At 36.5% G+C, this 25,332-nt stretch overlaps 1 protein-coding gene across 3 annotated transcripts; it reads left to right on the top strand.

The window, feature by feature from the left end:
• Positions 1-24,566, top strand: LOC131800382 (homeobox protein 5-like). Of its 3 annotated transcripts, XM_059118598.1 has the most exons (9): positions 1-369; positions 14,819-14,974; positions 17,296-17,854; positions 17,927-18,040; positions 18,154-18,372; positions 18,443-18,712; positions 18,770-19,920; positions 23,686-23,893; positions 23,968-24,565. In XM_059118598.1, exons 1-9 carry the CDS (start codon positions 289-291, stop codon positions 24,015-24,017), a joined length of 2,808 nt encoding a protein of 935 aa, XP_058974581.1. In that variant the 5' UTR covers positions 1-288; the 3' UTR covers positions 24,018-24,565. The 3 variants fall into 3 exon arrangements, with proteins under 3 accessions (XP_058974581.1, XP_058974580.1, XP_058974582.1); XM_059118597.1 differs by having other exon boundaries at positions 17,296-18,040; positions 23,968-24,566; XM_059118599.1 differs by having other exon boundaries at positions 1-974; positions 17,296-18,040; positions 23,968-24,566.
• The last annotated feature ends 766 nt before the right edge of the window (positions 24,567-25,332 follow it).

Genomic DNA, 25,332 nt, shown 5'->3' with positions numbered 1-25,332 from the left:
CTTTGCAGAAAAAAAATCAGTGTCTTCAAAACTTACGAAAAATTGTTCCAGCCAGCACTGCACACACTCATTGAAACAATGAAAAATAAAGCTCAACATGAAATAAATCTTAACGTCTTCCAAGGATAATTAAAATAAAACAACAACTAAAAAATTAAACAAGGATAAGAGAAAATCACCTACACTACAAAAGACAACAAACAACCATCACCATCAACTAGAGCAACAACATTCATCTACTATAACAACAACAACGAGCCACATTCAAAGAGCCTGTTTTGACAAGGCATGTTTATACCTGATTCACTGCGTAGCTGTATGATCGAGACGGACGTTAATTCCTACCTCCAAACCTCATCCTCAGGACAGGTGCTGAACTTATACGTGGTATCAGTTTTTTAAGCAAATACGAAAGAAACTTTCTATCTCCCTCAAATGAACTAATTTGCCCCGCCATGCCATGCCACAAGCTAACCAATCTCAGATCAAAAAAAAATCACAAAACCACCGACTAACAACATCCAAAAGCTAAAAGCCAATCATTTTCCTTGCATTTTAACAACGTCAGAACGCAAACAAAAAAGAAAAACATAAAACGTCGAAATTCCGCATATCTTTTGGACCAAAAGTGTACAGAACCGAAAAAGAAACAAGGATCTGATCAGCATTTCCATTTAGCCAAATTGGGTTTTTTTCAATCGAAACTAAACAGAAACAAAATCCCACAAAGGCTATCCACCGCCAATCACAGGCTCAAAGCTAACAGACAAACAAATTGATTTCCATTTCTCCATAGGGGTTTCCCTTCTGTCTCTCTCCCTCACGGTGTGTGTGTGTGTATGTGTCTCCCTGCACGCTGTCTGTTTTCTGCTGTACGAAGTGAACGTACACAAAGAACAAAAAGAGCCAAACCAAATCAAAAAAAGAAAACCCCAAACGAATATTCGGAAACCCAACTTGTATCCGTTAACTAAGTAATTACCAAAATTCAACAACAACTACTACTACAACCACCACTACTACTACTACTAACTAATACAACAAATGTTACTAACAAATCTCTCTGTGTGTTGTTTTTAAATGTTATTATTCCTTGATGTTGTTGTTGTTGTACATTTTTCCTTCTCTTCTTCTACTTCTTCTTTTTCCCCCTCATCAATTTCGGTTTGTTGTGTATGGATGTTTTGTATTTGGTTCTTGTGTGTGACCTCTAACAACAATAACAAAAACTAAACTTTTTTCGGTGTATTTGTTTCCTTTTTTTTTCTCATATTTTTGTTATTTCCGTCTCCTCTCTCTTCTCTTACACTCTTAAAATTTCTCTTGCACCTATACACCTAAATATTCACACGAATTCATAACAACTACGAACCATTTCACACTCAAACTCATTTATGTTGTGTTATGTTTGTTTGTATGTGTGTGTGTTCATGGTTTGTTTGTTCATTCATACTATTTGTCCTTAATAAACCCCGTTATTTCCTTTTTTGTGTTCATATTTTGATGTGTGTAAATAGTCAATAACTGTCTGTCTGTCCGCCTCTGTGTGTCTAGCCATGGACTATCTATGAATGTTGGTGTTAGTGTGACCCCCTTTTTGGCTGTTTGGTCTGATGCCTATCCATCCATCCATCATAAAATAACGTTGGTTTGTTTTGATTTTAGTTTTGTTATTATGGGTTCCTTTTTCCTTTCGAGCATTATTTTCGGTGTGTTTTTTTTCGTTCCGTTATGTTTTCTTGGATGTCTAGATGTGTTACTTTGTTTTATCAAAATTTAGAAATGCACAAAAAATACTTTTAAATCGACATTTATCAACTGTTCTGGAAAGGCTGGAATCCCTCCTTAAAAATTAAACTGGACGAGTTGAAAGAAAATTGAAACTTTTCTACGAATCCAAACGTTCCTCAAAAAATATTCTTGAAGTAAAAACCAGTAAAGAAAACCTTAAAGTCGGGCGGGGCCGACTTTATGATACCCTACACCACTTTGCTAATTTAGTAGAGCTGCGCATAACCATTAAAAGTTTTTATGGGAGAATTCAATCATACACGCTATGATTATAATTATAATTTAAAGTTCAAAGGACTAAATATGCCGAAGCATTTGTATCTTTTAAATTCGGACTTGTATTGCCCATTTGGTGCACAATTAATTTGAAATCGCATAAAAATATATATGGGAGCTATATCCAAATCGGAACCGATCTCGATAAAATTTGGCAAAGATATTTCTGAGCTGTATTTGATATATTTCCCTGAATATCGTTGTTACGTAGTGCATATTACGACTGGGGGTAATAAATACAACAAATCGGTTGAACATTATATATGAGAGCTATAGCTATATGAACCGATCTTCACCAAATTTGACATACTAGCTTCTGGACTCAATTCGGTCGTAAGTGCCAAATTCCATCCCATTTGGGCAAATATTAGACGTTTGGTGCACAATAAAAGGTAAATCGGACGAAGTTATATATGGGAGCTATATCCAAATCTGAATCGATCTCGATAAAATTTAGCAAAGGTATTTCTGAGTTGCAGTTAATATATTTCCCCAAATATTGTTGTTATAGAGTGCATATTACGGCTGCGGAGGACAAAAATAACAAATCGGATGAAAAATATATATGGGAGCTATAGCTATATATAAATCGATTTCGATCAAATTTGGCATACTTATTTTCAGGTCCAATCTGATCGTACGTGCAAAATCCCATACTATTCGGGCTGATATTACACGTTTGTTGCACAATAAAAGGCAAATCGGACGAAGATATATATGGGAGCTTTATCTAAATTTTGACCGATTATCTCCAATTTCACTAGGGTTCGTCCTTGGGCCAAACAAATGATTTGTGCAAAATTTAATCTGGATGGGGCAAGAAATGCGAACTGTACTTTGTTAACAAAAATACATGACAGACGGACGGACAGACGAACGGACGGACGGACGGACGGACGGACATGCATAAATCGACTCAGAATGTGATTCTCAAAAGGAACTATGGGTCTATCTCGTTTCCTTTTGCCGGTTACAAACAAATGCACAAAGACATAATACCCTGACCACCTAGTGGTGTAGGGTATAAACATTAAGTTCGGCCGGGTCAATTTTTTATAAAAGTATCTGAATTCAAGCGTTTTCTACTTTAAACTTCATATACCAGACCAAAACGGCAACCTCAATAGACAATTTTATACTTCAAGGACTTTAATCTATCAGATCTTCTAAAATATTAAATTTGAAATTATTATATGGGTAAATGTGACTGGGATTATCAAAATAATGAATATCGGTGGGTATCGTTATATGTGCGCTATAGAAAAACGTGGAACTAAATATTCAATGTTCTGCCACCGGGCTGGAACCCATTATGAACTAAAAATATCAATTTTTATCAAAATATCGAATATTGGCAGGTGCCGTTATATGGGGGCTATACCCAAAACGTGGACCTACACATACAATGTTTCGCCACACGAGCTAGAACCCATTATGACCTACAAATACCAAATTTTAGACAAATCCATGAAAAAATGTGGCAAAAATCTTCAAAATACCGAGTATCGGGACGTACCGTTATATGAGGTCTATACCAGAACGTGGACTTATACATACAATGTTTTGCCACCGGACCTAGAAATACGTGAAAAATGTAGCAAAATCATCAAAATACCGAATATCGGAAGGTACCGTAATATGGGGGCTATATAAAACCGTGGCCCTATAGATATAATGTTTCGCCACCGGAGCTAGAAACCAACTTGGCCAACAAATTTCAATTTTTAGACAAATCCGTGAAAAAATGTGTGCAAAAATCATCAAAATGCCGAATATCGGTACCCTCGTATGTGGGCTATACTAAAACGTGGAACAATACATACAATGTTTCGCCATACGAGCTAGAACCCATCATGACCAAATACCAATTTTTAGATAAATCCGTGAAAAAATGTGGCAAAAGTCAACAAAATGCCGAATATCGAGAGGCACCATTATATGAGGACTATAACAAAACGTGGACCGATATATCTCATTTTCAATACCAACCACCCTAGACACAATACAAATTGTTCTGCTAAATTTTAACGCTCTACGTCAACTACAGACAGACTAACATCGTTAAATCGACTTAGAATTTTATGCCGACTATGAATACAGGGTGAGATAAAAAAAGTGGTACAAATTCAAACGCCAAAATTTTTACTTTTTTAATTTTATTGATTGAATGCAAAAAATGTCGGAAATAGCTTTAAATATAAGAATACGTTTAGATTTGTTCGAATTGGTCACCTTTGGCCTTCAAACGGCCAATGAAACCGTCACACGCTGCCCGAATGTTGCTCTGCGGTATTTTAGCTCAATCTCGGTGGCCCATTAGTGCCAACCTTGTTTTCCAAAATACTCCAGACACAATAGTCCGAAGGATTGGTATTCGGATATTTTGGTGACCATTGTACGCTGGAAATGAAGCGAGGAACCTCATGTTGTAACCATTCTTGGGTGGCGCGTGCTGAGTGCGTTGGTGCTGAATCCTGTTGGAATATCCAAGCTCTGCGGCCAAAATGTTTGAGTGCCCAAGGCTTTAATACACCCTCCAGAATATTTTCGCGATAATATTCGGCATTTACTCTGATGCCACAGCCGATTAATACGAGCGGAGAGCGACCATCGGATGTTATGGCGGCCCACACAATCACCATGGCCGGCGCTTGAGTTCTGGTGGCCAACCGAAGGTGAACATTTTCGGCTAACCTCTTTGGCAAGTAAACACGATCATTTTGTTTGTTTACAAACTGCTGGACAACGAATGTTTTCCCATCGGAGAAAACCAAATTCGGCAGTTCACCACTTTCGGCAAACGAAGCAACTCTTTAGCTGTTTTGAGTCTATTTTCTTTCTGTTGTGGTGTAAGTTCTTGCACTTTTCAGAATATCAATGGCTTTATCCCGAGCTAATTTTTCAATATTTGCTGAATGGAATATTGCGATATGTTCAGCTCACGGGCCATTTGTCGGTGCGGGTTTCGATCAAGTCACTTCTTTACTTTTCGAACCATTTTTGCTGATGTTGTTTTTTTCTTCCGTCCACTTCCTTGCCGTCGGGCTACTCTACCAGTATCACGGTAACGAGCGATGGTGAGAGACAAAAAAGATTTATTCACATTTACATGCTGGAGTGCTCTAACGATAGCCACTTTTGGTTTTCCAACCAACTATAAAGAAATCGCACTATCACGCTTGAATTTAATCACGAAAAACATTTTTTTGCAACATTCTCTTTCGACGAGGCTTGTCCGCAGGCAACATTCTTTGCGTCAATTGAATTTTGTACGGGAACAAATGCAAATCAATGCGAGTAACCCGTTGTTAAGTAGACCGAGTCATGCCCAACAGCTGAGAACGGCGTTTTTGGGATGCTCTTGGGGACCTCTCAACACTGGCTCGTACGGCAGCGATATTCTCGGCCGATCGCCTTGGTCGACTTTTATATGGCATCTTCGGATTGGAAAGAGCCTTACCAGTCGAAAATTTTTCGTATAAACGCTTAATGGTGTTCTTAGAAGGCGCACTTCTCACATTTTTTAATGTTTTAAAAGCACGTTGAGTTTTCACAATTGACTTCTTCTGTTGAATGTAAATTTCAACTATTTCAGAGCGCTCGCGTGGCGTGTATTGGTTCATAGTAAAAATCTGCTTGGACTGACGCTTCAAACGCGGTATGTCATTAAGCGATGTGACATCTCTGTCAAAAGTTATGGCGTTGCCAGATGGGTCCGTTGAATATGGGTCCTTTTCTGAAAAAAAGGATAAAAATATTTTTGATATAGACGAAAATATCAATTTCTTGTGATTTATTGTGAAATTTCATGTAGAATATTATTGTCTTTGACGTCATCATTTTAAAATGGCAGTTTTATAGAAGAATTTTACATTAACTCATATGAAGTATGAATTTAGCCCCAAAAGTGCCAATATTGTATTCTGGGTTCTATAGCATAATTTTAAGGCAAATCAATTAGTCGAATATTTTGAATTATTATATGTTTCAAAATTTTGCATCAAAAAATCCTCGTGCTCTTATTAACAATATCTGCAACTAAAATACAAGGATTTAAACGAATTTATAAAACTTAATACATAAAACAATTAATTCTTACTAAATAAACTTAAATATTTGCCTGGGTTTTCTTAATCAGCTTGTAGAAATTTCACTTCTAATAAATTTTGCAGAGGTACAATGACCGAATGTTAGAATGTTTACAGCCGTGCAAAAACCCTGCCTTTTGCAGGCCATTGTATTTAATTGCCTCCATTCCTTCATAGCCATCATCAACGACTTATGGTCTTCTATTACTAACACGTTTTCATTCTCGATGCGTACTCACCATATTTACACGCTTTGCATACCAATTAGGAAGCGTTTCAGGGCACAGAGGCATGGACGACACATGTTGACTACCAACAGCGCATTTTGGTAGGTCAGTTTTCTCTCTCTCTCTCTCTCTCTGTTGTATACCTCCTTCTCTTCTCTGCTTTTTTCAATTCGCACTAAAAGACTTAAAATGCACAAAAAACAATGTTTCTATTGTGGCAAACATTTGGTTAGTTTGGAATTTTATGGTGTTGTTGTTGTTCTTTTTTCTAGTTTTAGTTTCTTTTAAGCGGCGTATTTTCCATCATGATTTCACCAAAGTAGGTGAACAAATGCATACTAATTTCACAAATTGCACAAAAAAAGTGCAAGACAATTTTAAAATTGAAAAAAAAATATCAAAACGAATTGAATCGAAACAAATAATAAACACAACATTTCATACCTCACATTTTGCATAGAAAATAGCCTACAGTGGAGGATTGCATTTTGGAAAGTTCGTTAGACATGACTAATGTCATTGATAGACGCAGCCGTCAATGATTGATCAATGTCTATTCAAATGTTAAAAAAGGAGAAGAATAAGCAAAGCGCGTTGTACTAGTTTAGTACTGCGATCCCCTGTATGACAGGGTATTATCTAGTTCAAAATATTCCGGATACTAACAAAAAGCACAACTGGGTACGGTATTAGTACTGCGGTCCACTACAAAATCGAAAATGTTTCCGCAAAGGCGCTCTTTACATTTTGCATTGGAACAATTTTAGGCAATATTTTATGGAATTGCCTGAATTGATTTTCCCTAGTCGAAAATTGTCTATAGCGGGCCACGTATTAGCTCATCTCGATATTCGACATTTTGTTGACTATGGTCAAATTTCTCAATTCTCGTTTGTTCGTAATAATAGCATATTTGCATATGGAGATATATATAATAAATGGATATCTTAGAAACAATATTTAGAAAATATAAAAATAAGTTAAAAAGATGTAAGTTCGGCCGGGCCGAACTTTTAATACCCTCCACCATTTGTTACAAATTTGACAATTTCCAAAAAAAAAAAAAAAAAAACAGTAAAGAAAGTCTTAAAGTCGGGCGGGGCCGACTTTATGATACCCTACACCACTTTGCTAATTTAGTAGAGCTGCGCATAACAATTAAAAATTTTTATGGGAGAATTCAATCATACACGCTATGATTATAATTATAATTTAAAGTTCAAAGGACTAAATTTTCCGAAACATTTGTATCTTTTAAATTCGGACTTGTATTGCCCATTTGGTGCACAATTAATTTGAAATCGGATAAAAATATATATGGGAGCTATATCCAAATCTGAACCGATCTCGACAAAATTTGGCAAAGATATTACTGAGCCTTATTTGATATATTTCCCTGAATATCGTTGTTACGAAGTGCATATTACGGCTGTGGGGAACAAATATAACAAATCGGATGAACTGTATATATGGGAGCTATAGCTATATCTGAACCGATCTTCACCAAATTTGACATACTAGCTTCTAGACTCAATTCGGTCGTAAGTGCAAAATTTCATCCAATTTTGGCAAATATTAGACTTTTGGTGCACAATCAAATTTAAATCGGACGAAGTTATATATGGGAGCTATATCCAAATCGAAACCGATCTCGATAAAATTTAGCAAATGTATTTCTGAGCTGTATTTGATATATTTTCCCAAATATTATTGTTACAGAGTGCGTATTACGGCGGCGGAGGACAAAAATAACAAATCGGATAAACAATATATATAAGAGCTATAGCTATATCTAAAACCGATTTCGATCAAATTTGGCATACTTATTTGCAGGTCCAATCTGATTGTACGTGCAAAATTCCATACTATTCGGACTGACATTACACGTTTGTTGCACAATAAAAGGCAAATCGGACGAAGATATATATGGGAGCTATATGTAAATTTTGACCGATTATCCCAAATTCAATTCGTCCTTGGGCCAAACAAATGATTTGTGCAAAATTTCATCTGGATAGGACAATAAATGCGAACTCTACTTTGTTTACAAAAATACATGGACAGACGGACGGATATGCATAAATCAACTCAGAATGTGATTCTATGCAGATCATCAAAAGGAACTATGGGTCTATCTGGTTTCCTTTTGCCTGTTACAAACAAATGCACAAAGGCATAATACCCTGACCACCTTGTGGTGTAGGGTATAAAAATTCCTTATGACCAGACGATACACTGGTTAAAGAATTTGCATTTAGAGAAAGACCCAATTTTGTAAAACCAATAACATTACCTTCTCAGTCAAATGTCCCAAAAAACTAAATAAATGTATATCTTTGCTTTATCAAAATATTAGAAGCCTAACACTAAACTTAAACATACATACTTATAGCTCTTCGAATGTGATTTTAAAATACTCGTCATTACGGAAACATGGCTTAAACCTGATATCCGGGATACTGAAATTTTATCCGATCAATACCAACTTGATATGTCCGATCAATACCAAATGATAGATTAAATAAAGTCGGCGGAGGAGTACTCATAGCAGTTCACAATTCCATGTCCTCTGAGCGTGTTGTGCCTATCGATAACCAAAGTGTTGAATTTGAGTGTGTGAAATTAGCTTACATTAACCAAACTATCTATATAACGTGTTCCTACATTCCTCCGAATTCTGATTCGAGCATTTATTTAAAACATTCTGAATTAATTAAAGAAATTTCACATATTCACTCGTCAAATTCCGAATTAATTTGCCTTGGCGATTTTACGTCATAGATCCTAGATAATGATACGGCACATTACTTACCTGTCTTGGCAAAATCTAGTTGACCAAGGTATATGTCAAATAAATAATATTTATCATTTTAAAGATAAAATATAAGACTTAGTGTTTTCCTCGATCGTTAACACCGCATTAAGTAAAAGTCCACCATTTGTGAAACCTGAAGACAAATATCATCCAACGCTTATCATAAATCTTAAACTTAATATTCAAACAAACTGTGCCAAAATACAAACTAAACCTCACAAGTTTAATTTTTCTAATAATATTGATAATATTGATCTAATAATATTGATCTCCTTCGTTCTTTATTGTCCAATTTGAGTTGGGCTACACTCAAGGTAACATAGATCTGTAAATTTCAAATTTTTACAGTATACTTAATAGTGCGTTGGCTACGTCACATTCTATTATTGAATTTCTATCCCGATTCGGGACCAATTTGGTTTACCCCAACTCTTAGGCGCTTACAAAATATAAAAAGTAGGCTTTTTAAAAATTCAAAGAATGTAATACCACTTTAAATTATACAAATTATTCAAGAACTCAAAAAACTATAATATTGAAAATTTAAATGCTTATTTAAATTATTTAAGAACAAGTAAAAAAGCAGTAAGTTCGGCCGGGCCGAACTTTGAATACCCTCCACCATTTGGAACGAATTAGAAAATTGTCAAAAAAATAAAATCCATTAAAAATTCTTTTAAAATCTTTAAAATATCTAATATAGGAAGGTGTTGATATATGGGGAGATATACGATATTGTGGACCTATAAAGATAAATCTATGTCTGCGTGTAAAGTACTCACAAGGAACTCCTTGTGTGGATTTTCAGATAATTCAATTGGAAAAAGTGGCTAAAATCATCAAAATACCAAATATAGAGGAGTACCGTTATATGGGGGATATTGTGGACCTATATAGACAATTCCGTTTCAGGGGTAAAGTGCTCATAAAGAACTCCGTGTGTAGATTTTCAGACAATACGATTGGAAAAATTGGCTAAAATCATCAAAATACCGAATATTGCTAACCTATATAGAGAATTCTCTGTCGGGGGTAAAGTGCTCACAAAGAACACCTTGTGTACAAAGAACCCCTTGTGACCATTCCGTTGAAAAATATGGCTAAAAACATCAAAATACCGAATATCGGGGGTACCGTTATATGAGGGATATACGATATCGTGGACCTATATAGACAATTCTCTGCCGAGGTATAAAGTACCCGCAAGGAACTCCTTTTGTGGATTTTCAGACAATTCCGATGAAAAATGTGGATAAAATCATAAAAATACCGAATATCTGGGGGTACCGTTATATGGGGGATATACGATATCGTGGACCTGTATAGACAATTCTCTCTCAGGGGGATGAAGTACTCACAAGGAACTACTTGTGTGGATTTTAAGACAATTCCATTGAAAAGTGTGGCTAACATCATCAAAATACCGAATATCGGGGGGTATAGTTATATGGGGGATATACGATATCGTGAACCTATATAGACAATTCTTTTTGAGGGGGTAAAATGCCCACAAGGGACTCCTTTTGTGGAATTTCAGACAATTCCATTGAAAAATGTGGCTAACATCATCAAAATACCGAATATCGGGGGTAACGTTATATGGGGGCTATACGATATCGTGGACCGATATAGCCCATCTTCGAACTTGACCTGCCTGCAGACAAAAGAATTATCTGTGCAAAATTTTAGCTTCCTATCTTAATTCGTTTAGACTGTAGCGTGATTACAACAGACGGACGGACAGGGCTAAATTGTCTTAGAATTTTACGCTGATCAAGAATATATATACTTTGTTGGGTCTAAAATGATTATTTCGATGAGTTACAAACGGAATGACGAACTTAATATACCCTCCATACTTTTTTTGGGGGATGGTATAAAAATGACTTTCCTAGGAAATCCTAAAAACTTTTAAAAATTTGCAAATTCAAAACGTAAAATTCGCGAATTTCTTAGTAGCATGAAACTTGGTTGTAGTGAGTCAGGGGACCACCTTGAAATAGCAAATTTGTTTGCAGAATTCTTTTAAAATACATATTCTAAGCCTTTATCTACTATGATAACTACGTATATAATAGTAGATTAAATTATTTCCTCCAAATTAGTCTCATTGAGGATGAGGTCCTATATGGCCAATTATTGCTAAAAAGTTGTTATTCTCCTGGTCCTGATGGGGTACCATCTTACATTTTAAAGTCATGTGCACATGAACTTTACTCACCCCTTACCACTATATTTAATGCATCCTTAATATCTGGTTATTTTCCTCAAGCATGGCGATCTAGTTTTGTTATTCCTTTGCACAAATCTGATAACAGAAGTGTCATTGAAAATTACAGGGGTATTGCAAAATTAAGCGCAATACCGAAATTGTTTGAGCTTTGAATCTCGTGTAGATTAACCCACTTTGTTTCATCAATAATATCGCCCTACCAACATGGCATTGGAAAGAGTAGATCAACTGTAACCAATCTATTAGAACTTATATGTCATCTACACAAAGGCTTTTCAATGAAATGCCAAACTGATATCATAATGGGTTTCTCAACATTATTTTTGTCATGGATATCATCATATTTGCTAGGACGTACTCAGAGAGTTTCTTTCAATAATATTCTTTCTAAACGCATAACTGTGTCCCTCAGGGGACTCCTTTTTGTACGGTATCTAAATGACCTTCCAACGATTATTCATTATTCTAAAATCCTGATGTTTGCTGATGATGTAAAACTTTTTTGTAATATGAACTCTCACCTTAGGTCCCTAAATTCGCAACATGATGTCTATTCTCTCGTAAATTGGTGCAGTGCTAATGGTATGACACTAAATCTAGAGAAATGTAAAAATTGACTTTGTTTAGAGCAAAACCTTTTCATAATGACCCCATTGACTCTCACAAATTGGACAATGTAGATTCGTTGATCTTGGCGTAATTTTAGACAACAAATTGCGTTCAAATTTACATATTGATTCGTGTGTAAATAATGTCAAGTCATTGCTAGGCTTTATAAAACGATGGTCTTAAGAATCCGCATGTGACTAAGCGTTTATTTACTAGCCTGGTTCGGCCTATTTTAGAGTACGGTTGTGTATTGTGGAGTCCTTTTTATAAAACATATGCTTCTAAATTGGAATCAGTACAAACACAATTCCTTTTATTCGCACTCAGAGTATTAGGATGGAATGTAAACAAAGTACTTCCACCATATGAAGATCGTCTAAAACTTATTGATCTTCCGACACTGAAAAATAGACGATTTAGTGTTACAAGCTTTATTCATAATAAAAAATTTTGCGTGGTGAAATCGATTCTCAGTATTTAACCTGTGAACTAAGTTTTAATATTTCTTCTCGTAATACCCGAAATTACCTACCACTAAAACTTTCTTTGGCTATGTCGAATTATGAATCACATAATCCTATGAGGTCTTTATGTGATATCCATAACAAGTTATATAATAAGATATCATTGACCGAACCCTTGCATGTTATAAAACGTACTACTTTACTTCTTTAGAAATAAATCAAGTAGTTGCCAGACACTCTATTCTATTATTATTATTATTTATAAGTTGTATGTGTGGTTTTTATTTTATAATTTGTTCAACCGGCTGATATCTAACTGTAGCTGGTTTCCCTAGCCTATTAACCCTCCATAGTTCGGACTATGGGGCGAACGCGCTCCCTACGTAACTGGGAGGTAGCCCCCTCGGTCGGCAGGGGCGGGTGTGAGTGGCGTTGGGTTCGATCGAAAAAAAATTAGCTAAAATCAGAAAAATTCCGAATATTGGGAGGTACCATTATATTGCGACTATACGAAGACGTGGACCTGCACAGACAATTTTCTGTCATAGGCTGTAGTATCTATTAATAACTTCAAACACCACATTTGAAACAATTCCAGTGAATAATGTCGCTAAAATCGTCAAATTACCGAATATCGGGCGGTACTGTTATATGGGGGCTATATGAAGACGCGTGAACTTGCCCAGACAATTTTCTGTCATAGACTGTACCATCCATTTCAAACTTCAAATACCAAATTTGAAACTATTCCGGTGAATAATGTCGCTAAAATCGTCAAAGTACCGAATATCGGAAGGTACCGTTATATAGACATAATATACATTTGAGTAAAATATCAACATACTTCATTTCGTTCGGAAGCTTGAGCGATTTCCACAGAAAGAAGATTTTTTGGGGTGAAATAATGGCACAAAAGTTTTAATAAAAGTCCACGATATTTTGGGCAAGAAAGGCTGTGAATAATATCAAAGGCTCGTTTTTGAAAAAAAAAAACATTTTTTCAATTTTTTGGCGTATTTTTGGTGTTATACTTTTCACCACAAGTATTTCAAATTCGTAATTTGGAGCTCACAATGGATACTAATTCCTTCCTGATATTCGGAATTTTTAAAATTATAGCTTAATTTTTCAATGGATTTTTTTTAATTTTGCAAGTACCTTTTAAATGGTGGAGGGTATTGAAAGCGTACTCATGCTTTCCTTTTGAATAACGGGTAATGTAGAAGGTAGTTTGTTGACATTATCTGCCAACGGGTCATTTGGCTGACACAACTAACAAGTTTTTACGGGTAAACGTACTGACACACAGTTATATGGCTATTTAAAATGTTATTTCTCTGTTACAGGATATTGCAGGCAAATCATTAAAAGAATCATGAATTTCATTAAATTTGTCATAAATACCAAACTGTATTTGTAAAGATTTGTTCAGGGTCGTTTTAAAATGAAACCGGAGTTGTAATTAAAAATCAGTTTTACTTTTTTCGAATTATTGGCAAATTATTTCGGAAAGTACTTTTAAAATTCTTTCCATTTTTTAAAGGCCTTTGGTTAAGGAAACAAAATTCCTCACCTAACATTTATATACCAACACACAACTCAAACATATCCAATGTCGAACCTACCAACAACTGCAACACAACTGTTTGTTAATTGATGTATTAGCTAATTATTTTTTTTGGTTCCGTATAATATTTATCTGTGTAAATGTTTGTGTTTTTATTTTATTCCATGTAAATGTTTTTATTCGGTGTCTATTTCTTTGTTCGTTATGTGTCTAAGTGTAAAACTACGTTACTTTAAATGTTGTAAACTTGGCCTGTGGTCTGAAATGTTCCAACCAAAAAAAGAAAAAGAAAACTCGATGTGTGTGATTTTTTTTTCTCAATCTCCCACTTGCTCTACATTATGCTCTCTCTCTCTCTCTCAATTCGATTTTGCGAATCAAAGATGTTCCTTTAAAATCTCGATGTTGACAATAAAATTAAAATTACTGCAACCCCTTTACCAAACGATTGGATTATGAAATGCATTTGATTACTAACTTTCATACATATGTTTCTTTATATACATATATACCTATATCTGTTTACATTTATCTGTGTGTCTATATATCTTTCTACGTACATGTTTCAAATACTACTTGTCTATTTATTATCGTACCCTTTCTGCCATATCGTATTGTATTCTAGTGATTTTTCTCATTATTTCTTTAATTAGTGTTTTTTGTAATTTTTTTCTTTGGCTAACCAATGCGTTTTAATATAAAAATTTGTTGTTTTTGTTTTTTTTTTTTTTCTCTTGATCGATCCCAGGATGAGTTTCATCCGTTCATTGAAGCCCTGTTGCCGTATGTCAAATCATTTTCGTATTCATGGTTTAATTTGCAAGCAGCGAAGCGAAAATACTACAAAAAGCATGAGAAACGTATGTCCCTGGAGGAGGAGAGACACTGTAAGGATGAGTTACAGGTGAGTGGAATGCATGGCACTAATTTTTTTTAAGTGAATAGTTTCTATCTATTTTTTATTTTATTTTCAATTCTGAGAGACTGAGTGATCCTCGGCGACTTCTATATGCATAAAACCAGTAAAGAAAGTCCTAAAGTCGGGCGAGGCCGACTTTTATGATACCCTACACCACTTTGCTAATTTAGTTGAGCTCCACATAACAATTAAAAGTTTTTATGAGAGAATTCAATCATACACCCTATGATTATAATTATAATTTAAAGATCAAAGGACAAAATATGCCGAAGCATTTGTATCTTTTAAATTCGGACTTGTATTGCGCATTTGGTGCACAATTAATTTGAAATCGAATAAAAATATATATGGGAGCTATATCCAAATCGGAACCGATCTCGATAAAATTTTGGCAAAGATATTTCTGAGCTGTATTTGATATATTTCCCTGAATATCGTGGGTATGCACTCGTTGGAGTGCATATTACGGCTGTAGGTAACAAATATGACAAAACGGATGAACAGTATATATGGGAGCTATAGCTATATCTGAACCGATCTTCACCAAACTTGACATACTAACTTCTAGACTCAATTCGGTCGTAAGTGCCAAGTGCCAATTCGGACAAATATTAGACGTTTGGTGCACAATCAAAGGTAAATCGGACGAAGTTATATATGGGAGCTATATCCAAATCTGAACCGATCTTCACCAAAATTTAGCAAATGTATTTCTCAGCTGTATTTGATATATTTCCCCAAATATTGTTGTTACAGAGTGCATATTACGGCTGCGGAGGACAAAAATAACAAATCGGATGAACAATATATATGGGAGTTATAGCTATATCTGAACCGATTTCGATCAAATTTGGCATACTTATTTTCAGGTCCAATCTGATCGTACGTGAAAAATTCCATACAATTCGGACTGATATTACACGTTTGGTGCACAATAAAAGGCAAATCGGACGAAGATATATATTGGAGCTATATCTAAATTTTGACCGATTATCTCCAATTTCAATAGGGTTCGTCCTTGGGCCAAACAAATGATTTGTGCAAAATTTCATCTGTACTTTGTTTACAAAAATACATGGACAGACGGACAGACAGACGGACGGACATGCATAAATCGACTCAGAATGTGATTCTATGCAGATCATCAAAAGGAACTTGGGTCTATCTGGTTTCCTTTTGCCTGTTACAAACAAATGCACAAAGACATAATACCCTGACCACCTTGAGATGTAGGGTATAAAAACTGAGGAATTTTTATCAGCATAAAATTCCGTCCGTCTATCCGTCTGTGGAAATTACTCTAGCTTCCGAACGAATTGAAGTAGGTAGATAAAATGTGTATTAGGTCCACATCTTCGTATAGCCCCCATATAATAATACCTCCCTTTTTCCGGTATTTCGGTGATTTGAACGACATAATTCACCAGAAATGTTTCAAATTTTGTATTTGAAATTCGTAATGGTTACTACAGCCTAAGACAGAAAACTGGTCATGTAATTCCACGTCTTCGTATAGCCCCCATATAGCGGTACCTACCGTTATTCGATATTTGTACCCACCGTTATTCGATATTTTGATAAATTTAGCGGCATTATTGACCGGAATCATTTCAAATTTAGTATTTGAAGTTCGTAATGAATACTACGACAGGAAATTGTCTGTGCAGGACCACGTCTTCGCCCCCATATAACAGTACCCCCCGATATTTGGTATTTTGATGATTTTAGCGACATTATTCAACGGAATTGTTTCAAATTTTAGTATTTGAAGTTCGTAATGGATACTACAGCCTGTGAGAGATAATTGTAAGTGCAGGTCCACATTTTATAACCCCAATGGTACCTCCCAATATTGGGCATTTTGTAGATTTTAGCTACATTATAAACAGAATTTTGTTTTCAAGTTTCAGATTTGAATATTGTAATAGCTTATGACAAAAGTTGTCTATGCAGGTCCACGTCGTCGTATAGACCCTAAAATACGGCTATATTAGGTATTTTTAAGATTTTAACAGAATTTTTAACGGATTTTATTTTTTTGAAAATTGCCAATATCGTTACCAAATGGTGGAGAGTATTCAAAGTTCGGCACGAACTTACAGTTTTTTCTATAGGAAAAACTTCCTCCTCGTTGAATTTTTTCTTTAGGAAAACCCTCATAGTCAATGAATTTTTTTATCGAATAATTTTTTATAGAATAAAGATTCCCTCCCAGTCGCCAGAAATAAAAATATTTTCATTTTTCATTTTAAAATTCAAAATTTCATTTAATTAATTAATTTTCCCCCTCTTCGCCTTGATTGCAGAACGAAAAAGCCGAAGTCAAACAGAAATGGGCTTCCCGTTTGCTGGGCAAACTACGCAAAGACATAACCCAAGAATGTCGCGAAGATTTCGTGCAATCCATAACGGGCAAACGCAAATCGATATGTGTCCTGTCCAATCCCGACCAGAAGGGCAAAATGCGACGCATTGACTGTTTGCGTCAGGCGGACAAGGTATGGCGTTTGGATCTGGTTATGGTCATTCTGTTCAAGGCCATACCGTTGGAGAGTACCGACGGCGAACGCTTGGAAAAGAGTCCCGAATGCATACACCCGGCATTGTGCGTGAATCCGTATCACATTAACGTCTCGGTGAGGGAATTGGATTTGTATTTGGCCAATTTCATCAATACCCATGATCCGCTGAGCAGTCCATCGCCCACATCTCCGCCACCGGGTACCCCCTCAACGCCATCGTTGATGCTGTACAGCAATGATGCCAACAGCACCAATAACAATAATACCAACAGCAATAACAACAACAACAACAGCAATGCCCCTGACAATAAGAAACGCCTTGAAGATGAGCGCAAGAACAAAGGTATGTATCGGCAGGATGAAGAGGATCATGTGAAGTTTTCTTGTATCAAGGACACTAACAATTCAGATGTAGACAACACACCATTTGCAGGCTACAGCCACAATCCCTACAATGGTGTTGTGTGCAATGATATAATTTTGGCCACGGGTGTATTCTCTTCCAAGGAACTTTGGAAGCTCTCAAAAGGTAATTGCTTGTTCTTCCTTCTTTGTTTGGGAAATGCTAGTCTAATTTGCTATTCACACTGACGTCCAGAGAGATTGATTTAAATTAAGAGCGTGAAAATTCTTTCGTTGTAGCTTCCATTTTGGAAGAAACCACCAACGATCTCATCCAGGCTAGTTCAATTAAATTGGAGCATCCGGCGGCCGCCTATGAGTGCAACACATATCAGATGTCGGCCTCAGCTGCTCCTCTGGGATCGGTAGTGGGTGGGGTGAACAGTGCTGGCATGGTGACCTCAGCCGATGGTCGTTCGTCGGTCAGTGCTTCCATGGTATTGTCCTCGGGTTATAGCAGTAAGTGGTGTCAGGGTAAAGTTCAGTGGACACTTTCCATATTCATATATTTTGTTCCGCCCTGCTTTAGTTGACTTTGTGGATCCACGCAGCAGCATGCATATTTCGAATTCTTCCCTCCTAAGGGCCTCCTCGGCAGCCACCTGTAAGAGTGATCCGAACGGTTCGCCCCAAGACGGAAGCAGTTTCTCTGTGATATTAAGGCAAAATGAAGACAATGGCAGTAATGGTGGGGCGGGAACTTCTTCAGCCACCAATGCCGAAGATCCAGCTTTACAAAGATACACCCCAACAAGCAATCGAGTTTTGTTGAGCATGGGCCAGATGCGACCGGGAGAAGGTAGAAAATGGCTCTCCGATGACTTTGTATTGTAATAATAAATCTCTTTTCTTTCAGTTCTCATGCAGCACAATGTCAGCTCATCCTTGGTGCCAAATTCGGTTAGCCCGGCTCTGTACTATCCCCAGCAAAATAGTCCCGGCTCAAATCCCAATGAATCGGCCGAAGAAGCTCATCATGCTGCCCAGCAACAGCAGCAGCAACAACAACAACACCACCATCATCATCATCAACAGCAGCAGCAACACCATCAGCACCACCACCAGCATCAACTGCATCAGGCCTCAGCGACGCCCAAATATGCCACAGAATTGGTACAGCACGGCCAGGATATGTCGGAATTTGTGGCCTATGTGTGCCAGGACACTGGGGGTATACATCCAGCCAATGCTGGAGATCCATCCGATCTACATGTGCATCACCATCAAACGTCTTCCCATTTTCAATTGCAGCACGCTGCTGCCGCCGCTGCCGTGGGTCGTGGTCCCAAAATATCGGCCGTATCGGCTGCCGCAGCTGCAGCTCACTACCAGCAGTACAGCACCATGTTGCCGCCACCACCTCTGCCGCCCATGGCCCGACCGGTAGCCATCATACGTTCTACGGGGGACTTGACAATGGTGGCATCGCCACCAACTTCAACCGCCATATCACCACCACCGCTGACGAGTGTATCCTCGGCTGGTGATTCGCCGCGTCATCATTCGCACAGTCATCAGAGTTTGCAGCATCACCCACATCACCACCATCATCATCATCACCATGGTCATGGTCAGCAGCAGCAACAACAGCAACATCATCAACAGCAGCAGCAGCAGCAGCAGCAACACACCACCATTGATCACACCTCGAGCAGTGGTCTCACTTCAATGTCTTCTAAACTTACCAACACAACCGCCTCCACGAGTTCCGCCCAAGACACAACGGCTTCCAACACCACCATAACTGTGGGTAGCGCCACCACCAATAATTCTTCCGATCTGGTGGTTGCCTCGACAGCATCCGCCTCGCCGCCTCCAGCACCCACACAATCACCGCACCCCCATCACATCATTGATGTGGCACGATGTAAAACCTCGCCCACATCGTCGGCATCAGCTGTGGCGGTGTCAACGCCCACATCAGCGCTGACACGCATCTCGGCCCAGCCATATCCGAACACCAATGGTCGTGAATACTTTAATCATTTCCATACGCAAACAACGCCGGTAAGTGGAGTATCGGAATGACTTTTATTTATCTGGGTAAATTTGGGCAGACACTGTCGCATGGTTGGGTGCGGTGGGACCCTGGGTCCGGTCCCCCTAAGTGGTTAATTTTCTGACATTTGTTGTACAGTTTACAATGAAAAGTTAATTTTTTTTTGTACTCCCAACAGGTTTCAAAGAGTATTTTCGGGAATGTGGGAGTGGAGAGAATAGGATGGGGCAGAATTTTAGGGAAAATTTAACATTTTCTAAATGTATTACACTTTGTCTTTATTCAAATCCGTACAATGAGGGTACGGAGCGTACCATAGCGGAGATTTTGTTTAACATAATATGCATCTATCGAACACTGTCTAAAGAGGGTCTATATTCGGGGATTGGCAACCCATACATATGCAATTGCTCCTGCACACACACTCCACAAATTTGAGAGTACGCTTGCTCTCCCCATGGTCATCGTGAGTAAATCATTGCCAAACTTAATGCAAATGTATTGAGTACTACAGTCTATGACAAAAAATTATTTATGCAGGTCCAAGTCTTCGTATAGCCACCAGGACATTTTTTTACCGAAAAATCAAGATAAAAGTTCGTAATGAGTACTACAGACTTTGAAAATTGTACATGCAGGACCACATCTTCGTATATCCCCCATATAACGGTTTTCATTTCAGCAATATTTTGCGACAGATTTTTTGGCAATTTTCAAGTTCCTTAAAAATGGTGGACGGTAAAAAAAAAAGTTTGGCCCGGCCGAACTTAGCTTAGCTTATTAACTTGTTGCTCTCTACGTTTTATCACGAGCGGCTCGCACCTGAGCCCTCGTATATATTCCGTCTAACCCCAATACTAGTAATTACTAGAATTTCGAAATTTATTGGGATAAGATTGAAAATTGTTCATGCAGGTACATGTCTTCGCAAAGTTCGTAATGTATACTACAACCTATAGCAAAAAATTGCGTATGGAGGTCCACGGTTTTCATTTAAACCGTATTTTGAGTTTTTATACCCTCCACCAAAGTATATATATTCTGGATCAACGTAAAATTCTAAGACTATCTCGCGATGTCCGTCTGTCTGTCTGTTGTAATCATGCTATCTTTCGAACGAATTGAGATAGAAGGCTAAAATTTTGCACACATGTATATTTTGCCAGTAGACAGGTTAAGTTCGTAAATGGACCATGTAGGCCCAAGTTATCATATAGCCCCCATATAACGCTACCTCCCGATATTCGGTATTTTGATGATTTTAGCGACATTATTCACCGGAATTGTTTCAAATTTTGGCATTTGAAGTTCGTAATGGATACTACAGCCTAAGACAGAAAATAATCTGTTTAGGTCCACGTCTTCGTATAGCCCCCATATAACGGTACCCCCCGATATTCGGTATTTTGATGATTTTAGCGACATCATTTAACGGAATCGTTCCAAATTTGGTATTTGAAGTTCGTAATAGATACTGCAGCATAAAACAGAAAATAGGCCATGTAGGTCCACGTCTTCGTATAGCCCCCATATAACGATACCCCCTATATTCGGTGTTTTGATGATTTTAGCTACATTATTTCATTACAATATTGTAATAACTTATGACAAAAGTTGCCTATGCAGGTCCACGTCGTCTTATAGGCATTCGGTATTTTTAAGATTTTAACAGAATTTTTAACGGATTTTATTTTTTTTTTTTGGAAATTTGCCAAATTTGTACCAAATGGTGGAGGGTATTAAAAGTTCGGTCCGGCCGAACTTACAGCTTTTTTACTTGTTTTTTGAAATTGTTCAAGTTCCTTTCAAATGCGTATTATGGCCGAAGTTCGTCCAATTTGGGCCTATAGTAACTATTTGAAGCACAATAAGCTTAAAATCGGATTACGATATATATGGGATATATATCAAAATCTGAACCGATCTCGATACAACTTGGCATAGGTATTTCTGAGCAATATATATATATATATATATATATATATATATATATATATATATATATATATATATATATATATATATATATATATATATATATATATATACATTTAAACTGGACTATAAATGAGACCTGTACTTTGTTTACAAAAATACATGGGCAGACGGACGGACATGCATAAATCGACCCACAATGTAACTCTATGCAGATCATTAAAAGCAACTATGGATCTATCTCGTTTACTTCTCCATGTTACAGACAATTGCACAAATACTCAATATCCTGTTCCGCATCGTGGTGTAGAGTATTAATATACAATAAGCACTAGAAGGTACCGAGTTATCAGGATGAACTCTCAAATTTTTATAAGTGGCTTCATAAAAAGTCTTAGCGTAATAAAATCAAGATGAACGATTTTTGGTACTTAAGTGTACCAAATACTGTTCCATCGGTACGGAGTAAACGATCAGTGCTAATTCTTTTAATTGCAGTTTGTATTTATGTCTACACACAAGCAAAAAGGGGTTTTTGGGTTTGTGGATACTATAAGAGTACAAGAGTTGTTTTTGGAGTTATAACGAATTTAGGGTACGAAAAGGTATTAGTTCATCAGAATAAAGTAAACAAGTAAAAAAACATTAAGTTCGGCCGGGCCAAACTTTTAATACCCTCCACCTTAGGGTAAAAGAACATTAGAAGAAATGTGGCAAAAAACATTAAAATGCCGAATATCGGGAGGTACCGTTATATAGGGGCTACACCAACACGTGCACCTATAATTACAATGTTTCGCCACACGAACTAGGACCCATTATGACCCACAAATACCAACTTTTACACAAATCAGTGAAAAAATGTGGCATAAATCATCAAAATACCGAATATCGGGAGGTACCGTTATATGGGGACTATACCAGAACGTGGACCTATACATGCAATGTTTTGCCACACGCTCAGGGACCCGTTGTGACCTACAAATACCAATTTTCAGACAAATCCGTGAAAAAATGTGGCATAAATCATTAAAATACCGAATATCGGTAGGTACCGTTATATGGGGGCTATACCAAAACGTGGACCTATACATGCAATGTTTTGCCACACGCTCAGGGACCCGTCATGACCTACAAATACTAATTTTCAGACAAATCCGTGAAAAAATGTGGCATAAATCATCAAAATACCGAATATCGGTAGGTACCGTTATATGGGGGCTATACCAAAACGTGGACCTATACATGCAATGTTTTGCCACACGCTCAGGGACCCGTCATGACCTACAAATACCAATTTTCAGATAAATCCGTGAAAAAATGTGGCATAAATCATCAAAATACCGAATATCGGGAGGTACCGTCATATGGGGACTATACCAGAACGTGGACTGATATATCTCATTTTCAATACCAACCATCCTAGAGACAATACACACACTTGTGCCAAATTTCAAAGGTCTACGTCAAATAATGTGAGCTCTATCGTGATTTCAACAGACAGACAGACAGACAGACGGACAGACAGACAGACAGACAGACGGACAGACAGACAGACAGACGGACATCGCTAAATCGTCTTAGAATTTTATGCTGATTATGAATATATATACTTTATGGGGTCTACGACGAATATTTAGAGGTGTTGCAAACGGAATGACAAAGTTAATATACCCTCCTACCCATGGTGGAGGGTATAAAAATAAGTAATTTTTGAATGTCGACTTTTTGAGTGCTGAAAACGATGCTGAATATTTAAGAAGACCCTGAATTTCTTTTTCGTCTCCTTAAAATACTTTTTCTTTGTTTTTCTTCTTCTTCTTCGGATTTTGTTATAGCTGTTGGGTTATACAACCATGTCGGGTGTTATCAGTCCAACCAATCTTAGCCTGTACTCATCAACAACAGGCGTTTCATCACATCGCACAACACCGAGATCACGTTGGAATACATCGTTCCTGTCCATGGAGGATGATTTCAATATGATGTCCCACACACTGACAAGCACAAATCCGGAGGCAACACCGGTTATTCTAATGGAAGACTGTGAGTAATGCTCCCTTCATTCTCTGATTATTTTTTTTTTTCTCAAATTTCTCCCGTTTTTTTTTTAACAACAGCTGGTCGTTATAGCGACGAATATGTAACGAGTCGCGACTACGTTACATGATTATAAATGCAACAAACGTTTTATATGCCCTACTAGAACTGCAATCAACAGACAAAAACAACAACTACAACCACAAAACAATAATACTAACAACAAAAGAGAAACTGTAAGAAAAATAAAATACTAAATTATATTATAATAATTATAAGTTAAATTAGACTATTTATTATTACTATTACTATTATGATAAATTATTTAGTTTTTATAAAAGGAAAATATTTTTTAGAAAACAAGTTAAACGATAATTGTTCGTTAAAGATGAAAGAGAAATATTAATTAAAAAAGAAAAACATGTTCAAATGTTTAAAAACATATAATAAATATGAAACTTAAAAAAGAAGGAAGAGCATAACAACACAAAAGCCCAGGTAAAAAGTAAACTAGACAAAGGAGAAAGTAGGGAAAGTTAAAAAAAAATAAGTGAATTAAAAATTCAAAAATTTAAATTTGCAATTGGGAATTCTTACAGAATCCTTTTCGCAGAAGTTGTGAGGCTCCTCTAGCATTTGTTGTTATCAGCAATGTCCGATGTCCAAAGTAAAATTTCATGATAACTAACAGTGCTTGGATTCAATCATTTTTATTAATGGTTCTTGAAAAAAGCTCTTTTAAATGATGAGTGAGAATTATAATTTTTTTTTTTTTTTTTTGGAATTGATCACAGAAAATTAAATTTTGCTAATTAAACTTAGAAATAAAATTATCACAAATTGCTTTTTGGGGTTCATCTAAATCAGTCCTGGTCAGACTGATTTGTTATGAATCATCCAAAGATATTAATTCGAAATTTGTTTACATTTGCAACAAAAATTTCTACAGCAATTCTGTATTTTCTTCAAACATTTCCATAAGGGAGCAGGAAAAATATTAAGGATACATCTAATGGGTAATATGTTTTAATATTAAAATTAATAATTTCCAATTTGTTTTTAAAATTTCTGGCGTTTCACTTCAAATTTAAGTCAATAATTTATAATTTTCATACGCGCACTGTGGTACTTGAAAAAAAGACAATTTTAAATGACAAGAAATTCTAAGTCATATATTTACTTGATCATTAAAAATTTTGAATTTTCTCTTTATATATTTTAATGTAAACAAATCCAAACAAATTGCCAACAATTTTTTTGGGAGTTCATGCAAATCAGTCCTGGTCAGACTGTTTTGTTATGAATTAGTCAAAGAGTTTAATTGAAAATTAATTAATTTTTCTATTTTTCTTTTTATTTTCAAAATTCAATCATCAAAAATGTAATGGGAAATTATTGACAATACAGGGTGAGATAAAAGACTGCAACAATGTCAAACGACATAA

Source organism: Musca domestica, unplaced genomic scaffold (assembly GCF_030504385.1).
Source record: "Musca domestica strain aabys unplaced genomic scaffold, Musca_domestica.polishedcontigs.V.1.1 13, whole genome shotgun sequence".
In the NCBI taxonomy this organism is placed as follows: domain Eukaryota; kingdom Metazoa; phylum Arthropoda; class Insecta; order Diptera; family Muscidae; genus Musca; species Musca domestica.
Note: the sequence above shows the minus strand (reverse complement) of the source record. Positions and strands in the feature narration are given on the sequence as shown.

What these genes read in the sequence shown, in the direction of transcription:
- LOC131800382 (XM_059118597.1), top strand. Translation starts at nt 289, where the DNA reads ATGTTTATACCTGATTCACTGCGTAGCTGTATGATCGAGACGGACGTT. An exon ending in AAACCTCATCCTCAGGACAG is followed by an intron (nt 370 to 14,818) that starts GTGCTGAACTTA and finishes GATCGATCCCAG; the next exon opens with GATGAGTTTCATCCGTTCAT. An exon ending in TCCATACGCAAACAACGCCG is followed by an intron (nt 19,921 to 23,685) that starts GTAAGTGGAGTA and finishes ATTTTGTTATAG; the next exon opens with CTGTTGGGTTATACAACCAT.